The 16,820-nt window shown below is 37.1% G+C and overlaps 1 protein-coding gene across 1 annotated transcript; it reads left to right on the top strand.

The window, feature by feature from the left end:
• The first annotated feature begins 464 nt into the window (after positions 1 to 464).
• Positions 465 to 1,391, top strand: LOC143644982 (olfactory receptor 8D1-like). Its single transcript, XM_077114664.1, is given in 3 exon segments — positions 465 to 525; positions 528 to 588; positions 590 to 1,391. Coding segments are annotated over 3 exon segments (924 nt in total).
• Positions 1,392 to 16,820: the final 15,429 nt, after the last annotated feature.

Here is a 16,820-nt window from a genome sequence, read left to right as displayed (position 1 = left end):
TCATCACCATTGCCCTGAGATCTTGTTTGCTCCTCATCTGCAGATGTTATGGGAAATGTCTGCAGTCCTCATAATGTGTGAAAACTGGAGAACCTAAAAGAGTGATTTGAATCTCCCTCAATCTTCTCCTGTTTAACTGCTGAAACATAGCTATTAGTAATTCTTCCCATAAAGGGTCCCATTGACTTTTGCTAAATTCAGGTAGTAAAAGTCTCTAAGTCAGTCAGAGGAATGTTAGTTTTGTGAACAAAACTCTGGGGCCAACTTGGAGAACGTCTAAGATACTTTATGGAGTTGAGATAGGGGTGCCAGGACCACATACATGAGTTCAGAAGAATTTGTGGTTCAGTTTTTCTGTTCCTGTCAACCAATTTTCTGCAGGTCTAGTTTTCTTTGGGAGGTGAGTTACGATCCATTTTAATGTAATTTTTATTTTCCATTTCCACAGAACTCCCCAAAGAAGAATGGCCATAAGAAATCATTCCACAGGAACCCAGTTTATCTTAGTAGGTTTAATATGGCAGCCATAGTCCAGCTGCCCCTTTTCCTCCTGTTCCTGGGAATCTATGTAGTGACTGTGGTGGAAAACAGGCTTCATTCTCCTGATTGCAGTCAGCCCCCTGCTTCACACCCCCATGTACTACTTCCTCAGTAGCTTGTCCTTTATCGATCTCTGCTATTTTACTGTTATTAAGCCCAAAATGCTGGTGAACTTCCTAGGGAATAATACGATTCTTTATTCTGAGTGCACTGCACAGCTCATTCTGTTTGTGCTCTTTGTCATGGCTGAGGGTTACCTCCTGACAGCAATGGCTCATGACCACTATGTTGCCATCTGTAGCCCATTGCTTTATCACGTAATCATGTCCTCTAGGGTCTGCTCACTATTCGTAATTGTTGTCTTCTTTCTGGGCTTTTTCTCTGCCTTGGCCCATACAAAGGCCATGACGAAACTGTCCTTCTGCAAATCCCATGTTATCATACATTACTTCCATGATGTCCTCTCACTCCTCAATCTCTCCTGCTCCAGCACACATCTAAATGAGCTTCTACTTTTTAGTATTGGAGGGGTTAACAGCTTAGCCCTGACCCTCGCTGTCTGCATCTCCTATGTCTTCATCTTCTATGGCATCCTTGGCATCCAATCCTCAGAGGGTCAGTCCAAAGATTTTGGAACTTGCAGCTCCCACTTCATTACTGTGGGGAACTTCTTTGGGTCCATCACATTCATGTATTTCAAGCCCCCTTCAAGTAACTCCCTGGAACAAGAGAAGGTGTCTTCATTGTTTTATACCACAGTAATCCCCATGCTGAACCCTTTTATATATAGTCTGAGAAACAAGGATGTGAGGACAGCATTGAGGAGGGTTTGGTGGGGAGGTGAGCATTAACTTTGGAGATTTATAGATGGAAGCTGTAAATGAAAAAAAATGTTCACCATTTTGTTTACCATTCCTTGTTATTTTGCTCTAATACACTTAATATCTAGATTTTATATATACCTCTCTATCCATTGAGTTTCATTTTACCAATGAAATGAAAAATCATTTAGTAAAGCAGGTATTAGTGTTCTTAGTTTTTACCAGGAAAAGTGATATTGAGATCATTTTTATTACTGACATACTGTGATAGAAAATGAATGAGATTTATATTTTCTCCAACACATCATTCCCTTCCACATATGCTGCATTTGCTTATTGAATACCTGCTATGTTTGAGGTAGTAAGCTGTCCACTGATATGAATGTTAACAGACACAAAACCTGAACCTTTATTTCCATTAATTTTTGAAGAAATGCAACATATGTACAAGCAAAACACGAATAAATCAGTTAAGAACAAATGTGACAGTCCTATTTAGGTCTTTTTCAAAATGCTTTTAGTGTTTTTGTTTATTTCTAGTTATTATATTCAAAATTCCTTAATTTACCTTTCCTCATTGTCTTAGTTTCCCAGGACTGCTATGACAAATATTATACACTTGTTGGCTTAAACAACAGGAATGTATTGTCTCACTGTTTTGGAGGCTAGAAGTCCGAGATCAAGGTCTTGACGGCATGCATTTCCCAGAGTCACAGGGCTCTCTCTGGTGCTGGCTGACCTTGAAGTTCATTCCTTGGTTTGCATCTCTGCCTCTATCACACATTGATCTGCCTCATTCTCTCTGGCTTCTGAAGTCTGACTTCTACTAACCAATCAAGGTAAGTTTCATTTGCTTATAAGGACTCTAGTCATGTGCTTATGGCCTACCCAGATTCAATTTGGCCTTATTTAAACTAGGATTTTTAAAGATCTTGGTCACAAATGAATCCAAACCTTAACCTATAATAGCCTCCCCAAAGGTCCTACTCACAAATAGATTCACACTCACAGGACCAGGGCTTAGATTTGTATATTCTTTTGTGGGGGATATAAATCAAACCCTAACATTCATTGATCCTCATTGTTTGTTTGTTTGTTTTAGCAATTCTGCCCGGAGAGAAATTAGCATAGGCATTTTTAAGCCTGTTTTTTTGCAGTTGGGGTTTTCGCTACCTATTGCAGTGGAGTTGCCCAAGTGTGAGAAACCTGCCTCATGTGCAATGTCTTGCCTCTAAGTTTGTTTCAGCTGGAGGGTCCCTGATGAACTGAAGCTATGGTGGATGTTTGCATTATAAGCACCTATAATAAAATTAAGTACAATATGGTCCATATATAGTGTTTTTGCTGAATTTCCACATGTCCTAATACTTTATTTCCTTCTATTTTATAGGCGTCATATGTTAAATGCCTCCCATGTTTTGTATCATTCAGCTGTTTACTGTACTCCATGTGATGTACAATTTAATTACTATCACTTTAAATGTTATTTGAAGTTGGCTCTCCTCATTCTATATTGTATGTTAAATAAACAGTAAAGGAAATTTTTCTCCCTTTAGTCTCTCTTTACATTTCCCAAATTATTAGTTTTTTCAAAATATTTCTCTAGTTTTTATCTTATGAGTTTTTCCCAATTGAAAAAAAATTGGCATCAGTACATTCTGGAGCTGCCCAGATTCCATTGTGTTAATTCCATTGTGTTAGGAAGTTTAAATTAAAAATCACTGTACTGAACCAATTGAGAAAATAAATGTTAATGAATACCAATATAATTGATTATGTCTTTATTATTGGTAAAGCTTTATGTTGGGGCCAGCAGAATTCTTTTATTTTTTATGAGAGAAATTATTGGTTTACAGAACAATCATGTATAAAATACAGGACTCCCGTATACCACCCCACCCCCAACATCCTGCAATTGGTGTAGAACACTTTTTTCAATTGATGATAGCTCATTTCTACAATTGTATCACTAATTAAAATCTATGGTTTAAGTGAGGACCTGTGAGACCCTTCCACCTTTTTAGCAGTTTTATTGAGATTTGTTCACATACCATACAATCCATCCAAACTGTACAACCTTTGGCTTTTAGTACATTCACAGCATTGTGCATTCCACATCAAAACAAATTTTAGGACATTTTAATTATTTCAAAAAGAAAAAACACATACTTTTTAACATTTTGCAATCCCTCTATCCCTCCCCACCCCTACATCACTACATAACTAATTTGTCTCTATAGATTTATTTGTATTTACACTTTATATGAATGGAATCATATAATATGTAGTATTTTGTGTCTGCTTTCTTTCACTTAGGATAATGGATTTAAAATTATTATTATACTTAACTAGAGAAATTGTAGGTTTACTGAAAAGTCATGTAAAACATGCAACATTCCCAAATATACCCCTATTGTTGACACTTTGCATTAATATGGAATCTTTGTTACAACTGATGAAAGAATATTAAAATAATACTATTAACTATACTCTATAGTTTATATTAGGCTTATTTTTTATCTACATCACCCTAAAATTAGCACCTTGCATTAATTTCATACATTTGTTATAATTCATGAAAGGACATTTTTATATTTGTGCTATAACCCTAGTCCATCATGTACAATAGGGTTCATTGTGTTATACAGTCCATATTTTATCTTCTAACTTCTATTCTAATAACATGCAAGTTTCAAACCTTCCTCTTTCACCTACATTCACATACACAATTCAGCACAGTTAATTTCACAATAATATGGTATCAGGACCACCATCCATTCCCAAGCCGAACAATCAATCTAAATAGAAATTCTGTACAAATTGGGCATCAACTTCCCATTCTCTACCCTCAGTTTGTCCTCTACTAGCCTATAGTGTTGATTCTAACTCTGTGCATAAACTTGTTCATACTTGCCTCTTATGATCCTTTTTAATTCTATGAGGTCAGTAGTAATGCTTTCCTTTCATTTCTGATTTTATAGGCAGTGCCTTCTCTCTTTTTTTGTCTAGCTAAGCATTTGTCAATTCTATTGATCTTCTCATAAAACCAACTTTTTAAAAAATATGCCCTATTGTTTTATTATTCCCAGTTTCATCTATTTCTTCCTTTCTGCTTGCTTTTATGAGTTTGCTGTTCTTTTTCTACTTCCTCAATCTGTGCAGTTAGATCTTGGATGTTAGCTTTTTCTTCTTTCTTAATGTCGTTGTTTAGAGCTATAAATTTCCCTCTCAATAAGTCTTTGCTGCATAGCATAACTTTTTTTTTTTTACATGGGCAGGCACCGGGAATCAAACCCAGGTCCTCTGGCATGGCAGGCAAGTGTTCTTGCCTGCTGAGCCACCGTGGCCCGCCCGACATGTGTAGCATAACTTTTAATACATTGTGTTTGTTTTTTCATTTGCCTGCATAGTTTTAATGAACTCTCTTGCAATTTCTTCATAGGCCCACAGATTCTTTAATAGCATTTTGTTTAACCACCATATATATATATGTGAATTTTCCAGTTATCTGGCTGTCATTTATTTTCAGCTTCATTCAGTTATTGTCCCAGTAAGTGCTTTGTATAATATCAGTCTTTTAAATTTTATTGAGCTTTGTTTTGTGATCCAACACGTGGTCTATCCTGGAGAATGGTCCAAGAGCACTTGAGAAGAATGTGTGTTTCGCCGTTTTGCTGTGTAATGTTCTGAATGTGTCTGTTATTTCTAGTTCTTTAACAAATTATTCAAATGCTCTGTTTCTTTGTTGATCCTCTGTCTAGATGTTCTATCTGTTGATGAGAGTGGTATGTTGAAGTCTTCAACTATTACTATAGAGACATCTATTTCCTCCCTCAGTTTTGCCAATTTGCCTCATTTATTTTGGGATTTGGAGGCATCCTAGTTATGTGTGAATATTTATTATTTTATTTTCCTTAGCGGATTGACCCCTTAATTAATATAATAGTGTCATTCTTTGTCTCTTAAAACAATTTTGCATTTAAAGTCTATTTTGTGTGTAATAGTTTAGTGACTCCAGCTCTTTTGTGGTTACTGTTCATGTGAAATATCTTTTTCCAGGCTTTCACTTTGAATGTATTTCTCTCTTCTGGTCTAAAGTGATTCTCTTGTAGATAGCATATAGAGGGATCATATTTTTTATCCATTCTGCCAATCTACATCTTTTGATTGGAGAGTTTAATCCATTAACATTCAATGTTATTACTGCAAAGGCAGTACTTACTCAACCATTTTACCCTTTGTATTTTATATTTCATATCTATTTTTGTCTCTCTTTTTACCCTTTTAATTTACCTTCTAGTTTCCTTTACTTATAATCTTCATTTCTATGCTCCCCTTCAAGCCTTTCTCTCCTCTCTTTCCCTTTCAGCCTGCAGAACTCTCTTTAGTATTTCTTCTAGGGCAGTTCTGTTTTTGACATATTATCTCAGTTTCTGATTTACTGTGAATATTTTAAACTCTCTGTCATTTCTGAAGAACAATTTTGACACATATAGAATTCCTGACTGATAGTTTTTCTCTTTCAGTATAGGAAATATATTATACAAATGCCTTTCTGCTTAATGGTTTCTAATAAGAAACTGACACTTAGTCTCATCGAGGACCCCTTGTTATGTGACTGATCATTTTTCTCTTGCTGGTTTCAGGATTCTTTCTTTATCTTTGTCATTTGACATTCTGATTAGTATATGTCTTATGTGTTATACAGATAGTTCTTTTTAGGAATATCTGGGAAAGACCTAAAAAGGAATATCTATATAATTCATAAGAATAACCTCCAGGCTAACCTCTGAACTGAAATTTTATTTATCTCATTTCTCTTCCCCATTTTGGTCAAGAAGGCTTTCTCAATCACTTGATGCTAGGTCTCAGCTCATCTAGAGAGTTCTGCCCCACATTGCGGGGGGAATTACACCTTGGGAGTCATCTCCCATGTGGGGGGAGTTGGCCTAGAGAAAAAGGCCACATATGAGCCACAAAAGAGGTTCTCTTGTGGTGACTTTTAAGCAAAATTATAAGTAGGCTTAGCTTCTCCTTTGCAGGTATAAGTTTATGGGGACAAACACCAAGATTTGTTGTGGGGCACACCAAGAGACCACACAAGTCAAAGCAATTTGCAAGTCAATTAGGAGTCTTTATTAGCCAGCTGATGACTTTTTCACTACTAGTGTTTTAGGTGTAAGGTCTAAGAAACTGCCTGCTATCATAAGATTTATAATATATCTCCCTACATTTTCTTCTAAGTTTTATGGTCTTAGCTCTAATGTGTATGTCTTTGATTCATTTTGAGTTAATTTTTGTATAGGATGTGAGATATGAATACCCTTTCATTCTTTGGCATATGGATATCCAGTTCTCCAAACACCGTTTATTGAAGAGGCTACTCTGTCTCAGATGGGTTGCCTTATCAAAGATCAATTGTCCATAGATGAAAGGTTGTTTCTTAACACTCAATTGTGGTTCCATTTGTCAGTATATCTATATATACTATGTTCATTTGGCCAACATAGCTTTGTAATATGCTTTAAGGTCAGGCCGTGTGAGACTTCCACTTCGTTTTTATATCTCAAGATATTTTTAGCTATTCAAGTTACCCTACCCTTCCAAATAAATTTGGTTATTGGTTTCCCTATTTCTGCAAAGTAATTTGCTGAGATCTTAATTGGTATTGCATTAAACCTATAAATCAATTTGGACATAAATGAGATATTAACTATATTTAGTCTTCCAATCCAAGAACATGGTTTGCCTTCCCATTTATGCATGTTTTCCATGATTTCTTTTTGCAATTTCTTGTAGTTTTCTTTGTATAGGTCTTTTGTATCCTTAGTTAAATTTATTCCTAAATGTTTGATTCTTTTGGTTGCTATTGTAAAAGGAAGTTTTTTTTTAAATTTCCTCCTTAGATTGCTCATTGCTAGTATATAGAAACAGTACTGATTTGGGGGTATTGATCATGTACCCTGCCACTGTGCTGTACTAATTTATTAACTTTAGCATCTTTGCTGTAGATTTTTCCTGATTTTTGATATATAATATCATGTCACCCACCAAAAGTGAGAGTTTTACTGCTTTCTTTCCAATTCAGAAGACTTTTATGTTTTTTCTTATCTAATTGGTCCGTCTAGAACTTCCAGCACAATGTTGAATAAGAATGCTGACAATGGGCTTCCTTGTCTTTTCCCTTGATCTTAGAGGGAAAGTTTTCAGTTTTTCTTCATTGAAGATGATGTTAGCTGTGGGTTTATTGTGTATTCCCTTTATTATTTTGAGGAAGTTTACTTCTATTCCTATCCTCTGAAGTGTTTTCATCAAGAAAGAATGTTGAATTTTGTCAAATGCATTTTCTGCATGAATCAAAATGATCATGTGATTTTTCTGCCTTGATTTTACCGATATGGTGTATCACATTCATTAATTGAATTTCTTATGTTGAACTAGCCATGCATTCCTGGAATAAATACCACTTGGTCATGGTGTATAATTCTTTTTTATTTTATTTTATTTTTTATTTTTATTTTTAAAATATTTTAATTAACAGATCTTCGCAAGCTTAGTCTGTACATGGTTACAAACAATGGCTCAGAATATCATCACATATTTGTGTATTCATCACCATGATCATTTTTTAAATTAAATTCTTAACTTCAGCTCACCAAGTTATTATCTTATAATTAGTCCATAAGAGTGAGGCATGATAATATTTGTCTTTTTGTTTCTGATATTTCATTCAACATATGGTCCTTAAGTTTCATTTCCCTAGTGGCATGCTTCACAATTTCATTCCTTCTTGCAGCCACTCTGTAGTCTGTTGTATATATACACCATAGTCCCCTCTTCCATTTTCAGTTGTTGTACCCTTAGGCCACCTCCATCCATTGAGAATCACAAACACTGCTGCCATAAATATCAGTGTCCAAATGTCCATTCCTATCCCCACTCTCAGTTCCTCTAGGTATATACTGAGCAACAGGGTTGCAGAATAATATGGCAACCCCACCCATACCCTCCTGTGGAGCCACCACACTGCAGAAATTGAGACCGCACCTCTCAGTTTTCCTAACGACAGTGAATAGGTACATCTCCTTCCCTGCATTTCTCTTGCAATTGTTTCTCTCTGTTCATTTTTAAGCTGTTTTATTCACACATTATGCAATCCAACCTAATATATTGACATGACTTTTCAATCATGATCTATATGAAGACATTTCCTTTTCTTCCACAAATAATCCATACCCCTCTCCAGAACAGTTGTTTTTAGAAGCTTTCTGCCTGTCCAGTAGATGTTGTTGGAGGGGGATTGAGTCTTGGAACACCCTACTGTGCAGCCTTTACCGGAATTCTGTAATTCTTTCTGATGAGCCCTCTGTTATGCCTTTTCTGTTCTTTTTCACTCTCTGCCAGTGCTTTGTAAATCAAGTTGATAATGAGATTACATGGTAACCGATCTCCTGTCACCACAGTTCCCAGGAGGTAAATAGTTGGAAGTTTGTAGAATCTATCCTCTAGCTTCCTAGGGTCTAGAGAACTTGGTTTTCTGTGAGATTTGCAAGCAGGTTTCTTAATACTGAGATATAAAAAGGCAACCTTGACATTCTCATCACAGAAAGTACAGTGTCCTTGTAAGCCTCTACCAATAGAGTAGGGGTAAATGGACAAGAACAACTGAGAATATATTCTTTCTGATCAAGTGCTAGCCTTCAAAAAGAGTATATGAAGAGAATAGTTTTTCCTTTGAGACCTACCACTCAGATAAGAAAACCCAATTTCCCAGGAAGTGTGACTAAGTGTGTGAAGCAGAGCTGGAATGTGAAGATAATGCAGTTGTTACACATGGAAGGCAACATCAGGATGGAAGGGGACCTGTATCATTCCCCTAACATATGCACTAGGTAAACAGATTCTAAACAATTGTGAAAAATAAATGGTAAAGCTATGCCGCGCTCCAGCCGCAGCAGAGGGAACGGGCTTGAAGGTGTGGAGGGTCGTCGGCGTGAGAAGAACACCAAGAGACAGCTTAGAGAATTTTGAGAAGAGTTGCTTAGATTTATTTTTGCTTAACTGATTTTATACCCTTATTCTTGGCAAGAAAACAGGTATCACAGGATCATGGTTACGTCATGGCTTACATTTTAGGTAAAGTTACAGGTTCAGGGAAGCAAAGCGAAAGTACACGTTCTGATTTTCTTAGGAACATTTTCACAAGATTTCAATAGTAGCAAGATATTGGCTTAAACCACAGACATTGTGTTTGCAGTTTTCTGAGTTTAGACTTTCTTTTCCTATTATTTTACAGGTGAGGCAATATGTCAAGACCTATTTTAATCTGGTTAAAGGTTAGCTTGTTTTAATTAAAAGGTTACATTGTCTACTTAGATTTTTTATTGTTTCATAGCAATGGACCGGCGCCGTGGTGGGGGAGTAAATTTCTAGGATGGCTCAATGCAGGATTTTTTAATTGTAAGTGTTTACTCTCTATGGGGTACTTTTCTGTGACTTGTTCTAAAAGCACTTCTGCCTGCTGCATCTGCAGCATGACTTGCTTAATGGGGGTGTTTTGATATAATGCTTGGAGCACAACCAGCAACAAGGAACACACAATTAGTGTCGTTAATCCCAGTATTTTTCTATTACACCATTTTATGCCTCGTCCTCTTTTGGGGCGTTGAAGGCCTTGCCACTGCCCTTCCTTCCAGGGAACCATGTCAAACCGGGGAGGAAAAAGAGGACGCAGCAAAGCTATGCTGGTTGGCTATTGAAGAAGAAGGCTATTCTTTTCCTAGAAAGACAGAAGATTTTAAAACAGAGTTATGATTTAATAAATTGTAAGTAATTCTTATGAAAACTGACATAAGGTACTTCTTCATAAATTTAAAGAGCATTCATCAATAAACTGTTAGAATAATTCTGTTTTGCTTCCACAGGTGTAATCAGAACCAATAGAGAAGAGAAAAAGGACTTTAGCTGACAAAAATAGATAAACCTCTTTTTAAATGAATGAAAGAAAAAAGAAGAGATGACTGCCCCATGGAAAAGTGAGCAAATGCTATTCAATGGAAAAATGTCAAAAATTGATATATATGTAAACGAGCACATAAAATTGTAATTCAAATAAAACAGCAAACAGTAATAAAACAAAACAACAAATTTTGACATTCAAAGGGAAAATATAAAAAAATTAATATATATGTAAATGAGCACATTAAAATTGCTTAACTTTATTAAATGTAGTAATTTAAAATAAAAGTGGTATGTATTTAACTCTCAAATGGTAAGGATCTTGAGGGTGGGTGAATTGAAAATTTTAAAACAGAGTAACATTGATTTTAATTTCTGCAAGGCAGTTTGAAATGTGTATCAAATATCTTGTAATCCTATATGAATTTTTTCCAAAGCCATAAAATTTCTAAGAAGGTATACTTAAGAAATAAAAGTGATATTGGCAAAAACAGAACACAAATGGTATTGATTGCAGTGTTATTGATAATAGCAAAAAATAATTGAATTATATGTTCCTGAAAAATATTTTTCATTAAAACATAGTACAGATCTACAATGGAGTATTGAACAGTCATTTAAAATATTTTCATAGTATATAACAATTTAAAAATCCAGGTATGACAAATGACACATGCATGATACACTCAGACGAAACAGCCCCAGTGTGATAGCATTCTTTCTTTTTTCTATCCCACCGAATAAGCATATGGCATGTAAGTAAATTAAGATAATATTATAGGGATAATTTTAAAGTCATTTGAGTTTACGTCTGTGTCTGTGTTGAGAATAGAGGTATTGAAAGGGTCTTAGCTTTTACCTAGCAGTTTTCAAGGCATTCTTCCACTATACCAATACATTTTCTATATGTGTGCACACAAAGTGTGCTAAGAACAGAGCTCTTTGAATTTTTAATTACACCGACTTAATGACTACCCAGGGATATAGACTACCATTATCATACCAAAAAGCTTTCTTTTGCTCTTTTCTGGTAGGACTACCCAAGAGGTAGTCACTATTTTCATATATTCTATAATTGGTCAGTTTTGCCTTTTTAAAATCTTTGTATAACAAAAATCATGCAACATATGTTCTTCCATATCTAGGTTAGTGGAAGTGTTAAGTGTTAAGCACAAGGTCAGTAGTTTGTGAAGTACCCACTGTATGACCATAACACATTTGATTTGTCCATGCTCCTGGAAAATCATCATTTGGGAACATTGGAGATGTGTTCAGTTTGGAGCACTTATGCATACAACTGTTATGAATATTCTTTTATCTGTCTATTCATCGATATATATCCTCATTTCTTTGTAAGTTGTGGAGAAGATAGTAAGGTAAGTTGTAAGGAAGGTTAATAGTAAGCTTTTGTAAATAGTGTCACATTGTTTTCCAAAGTGTTTCACAGTGTTTAACTGCCAACAGCAATGTTTGAGAATTCCAATTACTCCAGATCCTTGCCATAACTTAATAATTAAAGTCCACTGAATGTTAGCCTTTGTTTTTCTTGTTTAGTGGGTCCTTATATTGCATGTGCAATCCCCTGATGACTAATCATGTTGGAAATCTTACCATATATTATTTGGCCATTAAGCTATTCATTTTTGTGAAATAAAAGTTTACGGTATTTTGTCCAGAATTTTGAGATATCTGAAGTAACAGTGGTTGCATAAATAGATATATCTCCACATAGTCTCAAAAAAATTCCATATTGATAAACTAGAAGAAAAATAAAAGAATATTTTATGCTATAATGCATAAAATAAAACTGTACCTTCATCATATCCAGATGAAAGAGAGCACGACAAAAATTGAATTACCTTTACATAGAAAAATAAACACCAATTTCCAGTAAGCCATTCTTCCAAGTCCCCACTGGAAGTCTTTGTACAGAGCTAGAAAATGAAGGAAATGAAAAGAGAAGACTGAGTTTGTGTAACTTGCAGAATTCATAGGTCTATCTGAAACACAAAATGCTGAAAAATGGTCCTGGTAAACCACACTGACTTAAAATAAGGAATTAGAAGCATACACAGGAATCAAACCAGTAATTTTAGAAAAATAAGTTTAGGGGAAAAGAGGTTAAAGGAAGGGAGAGGAACATTTTGGATACTGAAGGGAGAAAGAGAAAAGAAAAGCAAGAGATGAAATGTAAGATCCTGCAATATGAAAGAATGCAACACAAACAAATCAAAGAGAACTACCCAAAACCTTTCCCTATTGTCCCTGCTGTTTTTGATTACTAGAGGTGTTCATTCTTTGCTGTTTATTTAGCTCATAGATACTTATAAGTGTTCTTTATCCATTGTTAGTGTTAGCTTCTTTTTTGTGTTCAAATATACTCTTTGTTGTTAAATTTACTTCTTTTTGGATGGAATTTAAAATAATTTTTGGTCTCTACCAAGATGGCTACCAGGTTTCTTTTTCTTAAATTTTATTCTCATACTCCTCAATTATTTTGTTTTAGGTGTGCCTCTTATATATTGCATATAATTGGATTCATTCTTCTTTCTAAGCCATTTTTAAATGTTCCCATCTAAGGGTCATTTCCTTAGGCCCCAATTATATAATTGAGATTAACATACTCAGCAGATGGACAACCCCACGCTGAGTCCTAGAGCTGAAGGATAAGGGCTATTACAATGGGGATGGCCAAATGAAAGCCTCCTCAACTGTCCACATAGCACCAAATTACTGAATAAAACACATTGTCACATTTCAGGAATGGGGATGGGGGTATTATGTCACTATTAATGTCATCAACTTTGCAGAAATTTTGGTTCCTTCATATCCCTTTCTCATCTGCCTTTTTGTCCTTTCTAGACATTGACTGTTTTCAGGAAAATGACAGTAGATTGTTGAAGGATGAATCAGGTACTAACCATCATCCTAATCACAGCCTCTGTAGCAAGCTGGTATAATTACTGGGAATAGATAATCATGTGGTCATAGATTTGGTGAATATATTGTATTCTATTTTGATCATAAAAAGATCAGAAAGACTTTTCATGCAAGTGTGTCATGGTTAGGGACAGGCATCAACTTGGCCAAGTTGTGGTCCTGTTCATCTGATTGGGCAAGGGCTGGCCTGTCTGTTGCAATGAGGACATTCCATAGGATTAGGTCATGATCATGTTAGCTACATCCACAGCTGATTCCATTTGTAATCAGCCAAAGGGGAGTGTCTTCTGCAATTGGTGATGCTAAATGCAATCATGGGAAGCCTTTTAAGGAGGACTCAGAGGAGACAGGTGGCATTCCTGCTTTGGCTGGTGAGCCTCTCCTGTGGAGTTTATCCAGGCCATCCATTGGAGTCATTGGCTTCTCAGCCTGCCCTGTGGATTTTGGACTCTGCGTTCCTACGGTCACGTGAGACACTTTCATAAATTTTATATTTGCAAGTGTTCCCTGTTGATTCTGTTTCTCTAGAGAACCCTAACTAATACATCTTGGTACCAGGAGTGGTTCTTAAGGAACAGAATCTTAAAAATGGGTTTTTTATGAATGGTTTTCTACTCTGACTGGGCTCAGAGACACTAAGGACTCTGATTCCCGTAATCAGAATGACACTCCCAATCCATGGACTGAGTTGGCAAAGGAGATAGTCAAAATATCATCATTCGATTCTCCTAATGCTTCGCTTGTACGAAGCCAGACTCTGGGGAATAATGTTTTTGACACCTTTACAGAGTTTTGTAGAAATAAGAGTTATAGAGATGTTGGTTGGTTGTTGTTAGATACACTGTCTACATTAAAGGGTGAAAGGGATGGCCTTAAGGCTTCAAACAAGAAGCTTAAGTGCTGTCTGAAAGATGTAGAGGTTTCTATGAGTATCCTGAAGGAAAATTTTATTTCCTGTAGCCGTAGACTTGAGATCTCTGAAAATCAGACTCAGAATCTTATTAGAGTAGCAACTTTACAACGTAAACTGAAATGTCAGTCTTGCATGGTGTCTGCCGTTAAAGTGAGGGCATTGATTGGAAAGGAGTGGGACCCTGAAAAATGGGATGGTGACATATGGATTGATAATGATGTTGGGGGTGAGGTTGAAACCCTAGACCATGCTGAGCCTTCTTTAGATAACCCTGTAATAGTCTACCCTGAGGACATAGCCTCCCCACCTCCAGCCTGTCTTGAGGAATTGGCCACCCAACCTCCTCCTGAAGGGATTAGCCCTAGAGTTATTAATCCTGTTTCACCAGATGAAACTGCAAATGATGGCCCTGAAGCAAATGGCTTGGAAGATATTTCTAATTCTTTTCATGACCCACCCCCACCACCATTTCTTCTATAGGTCTAGAAGAAATGATAGACCTATAACTAGACTAAAGTCCCAACAGGCCCTAAAGGTGAGGTACAAAGTATCACACATGAGGAGGTACGTTATACTCCAAAAGAACTGTGTGAGTTTTCCAATTTATATAGACAGAAATCAGGGGAATATGTGTGGCAATGGATTTTAAGAGTGTGGGATAATGGTGGGAGGAATATAAGGCTGGATCAGGCTGAATTTATTGATATGGGCCCACTAAGCAGAGATTCTGCATTCAATGTTATAGCTAGAGCAGTTAGAAAAGGTGTTAACAGCTTGTTTGGGTGGTTGGTTGAAACATGGATCAAAAGGTGGCCAACATTACCTGAGGTTGAAATGCCAGAATTGCCCTGGTATAATGTAGATGAGGGGATCCAGAGGCTTAGAGAGATTGGGATGTTAGAGTAGATTTATCATGCAAAGCCTGCTCTTACACCCCAGGATGTCCAGAAGATGCACCTTTTACCAGAACAGTGAGAAATAAGTTTGTGAGACTAGCACCATCATCCCTCAAGAGCTCTGTGGTTTTACTTCTCTGAAGGTCAGATATTACTGTAGGAACTGCTGTCACTGAGCTGGAATTCTTAAACACAATGGGAATGACAGGATCCGAGTTGGCAGAAGCCAGGTGGCAGCACTTAATCACCAAAGACAGGGTAGACGCGGGTATTATAATAGACAAAAAACTCAAAGGAGGCATCAAAATTATATGACATGCAGAGATTTGTGGCATTGGCTAGTAAATCATGGGGTGCCTAGAAATACAATAGAAGGGCAATCTACTAAATTCTTGTTGGAGCTGTATAAACAAAAGAGTTCTAGGACAAGGGAACAGAAGTCTAACCTGAATTACAAAAACACAGAGTCACGGCCCCTTAATCAATTTCCAGACTTGAAACAGTTTACAGACCCTGAGCCCCTTGAATGAAGGGGAGGCCAGGTCCCTATGGGGAAGAAACCTGTTACACTGCCACAAATTTATACTGTTGCCCTTCCTCTAAGTCTTCCCCAAGGAGACCGATGGCCTTTTACCAGGGTAACTGTGCATTGGGGAAAAGGAAATGATCAGATATTTCGGGGATTATTAGACACTGGTTCAGAAGTGACATTAATTCCAGGGGACCCAAAACGTCACTCTGGACCACCAGTCAGAGTGGGGGCTTATGGAGGCCAGGTGATCAATGGAGTTTTAGCTCAGGTCCGTCTCACAGTGGGTCAAGTGGGCCCCCGGACACATCCTGTAGTTATTTCCCCAGTTCTGGAATGTATAATTGGCATAGACATACTGAGCAACTGGCAGAATCCCCACGTTGGTTCTCTAACTCGTGCAGTGAGGGCTATTACGGTGGGAAAGGCCAAGTGGAAGCCACTAGAACTGCCCCTACCAAGCAAAATAGTAAATCAAAAGCAATACCGTATTCCTGGAGGGATTGCAGAGATTACTGCCACTCTTAAGGACTTGAAAGATGCAGGGGTGGTGATTCCCACCACATCCCCGTTCAACTCTCCTATTTGGCCTGTGCAGAAAACAGATGGGTCTTGGAGAATGACAGTGGATTATCGTAAACTCAACCAGGTGGTAACTCCAATTGCAGCTGCTGTTCCAGATGTAGTATCATTGCTTCAGCAAATCAATACATCCCCTGGTACCTGGTATGCAGCTATTGATCTGGAAAATGCTTTTTTCTCAATAGCTATTAGTAAGGACCACCAGAAACAGTTTGCTTTCAGCTGGCAAGGTCAGCAATATACTTTCACTGTCCTACCTCAGGGGTATATCAACTCTCCAGCCCTATGTCATAATCTTGTTCACAGAGACCTTGATCATTTCTCCCTCCCACAAGACATCACACTGGTCCATTATATTGATGATATCATGTTGATTGGACCTAGTGAGCAAGAAGTAGCGACTACTCTAGATTTACTGGTAAGGCATTTGCGTGTCAGAGGATGGGAGATAAATCCAACAAAAACACAGGGGCCTTCCACCTCAGTAAAATTTCTAGGTGTCCAGTGGTGTGGGGCATGTGGAGATATCCCTTCTAAGGTGAAGGATAAATTGCTGCATCTGGCCCCTCCCACAACCAAAAAAGAGGCACAACGCCTACTTGGTCTTTTTGGATTTTGGCGACAACATATTCCTCATTTGG

This window comes from Tamandua tetradactyla, chromosome 8 (genome assembly GCF_023851605.1).
Source record: "Tamandua tetradactyla isolate mTamTet1 chromosome 8, mTamTet1.pri, whole genome shotgun sequence".
In the NCBI taxonomy this organism is placed as follows: Eukaryota; Metazoa; Chordata; class Mammalia; order Pilosa; family Myrmecophagidae; genus Tamandua; species Tamandua tetradactyla.
Note: the sequence above shows the minus strand (reverse complement) of the source record. Positions and strands in the feature narration are given on the sequence as shown.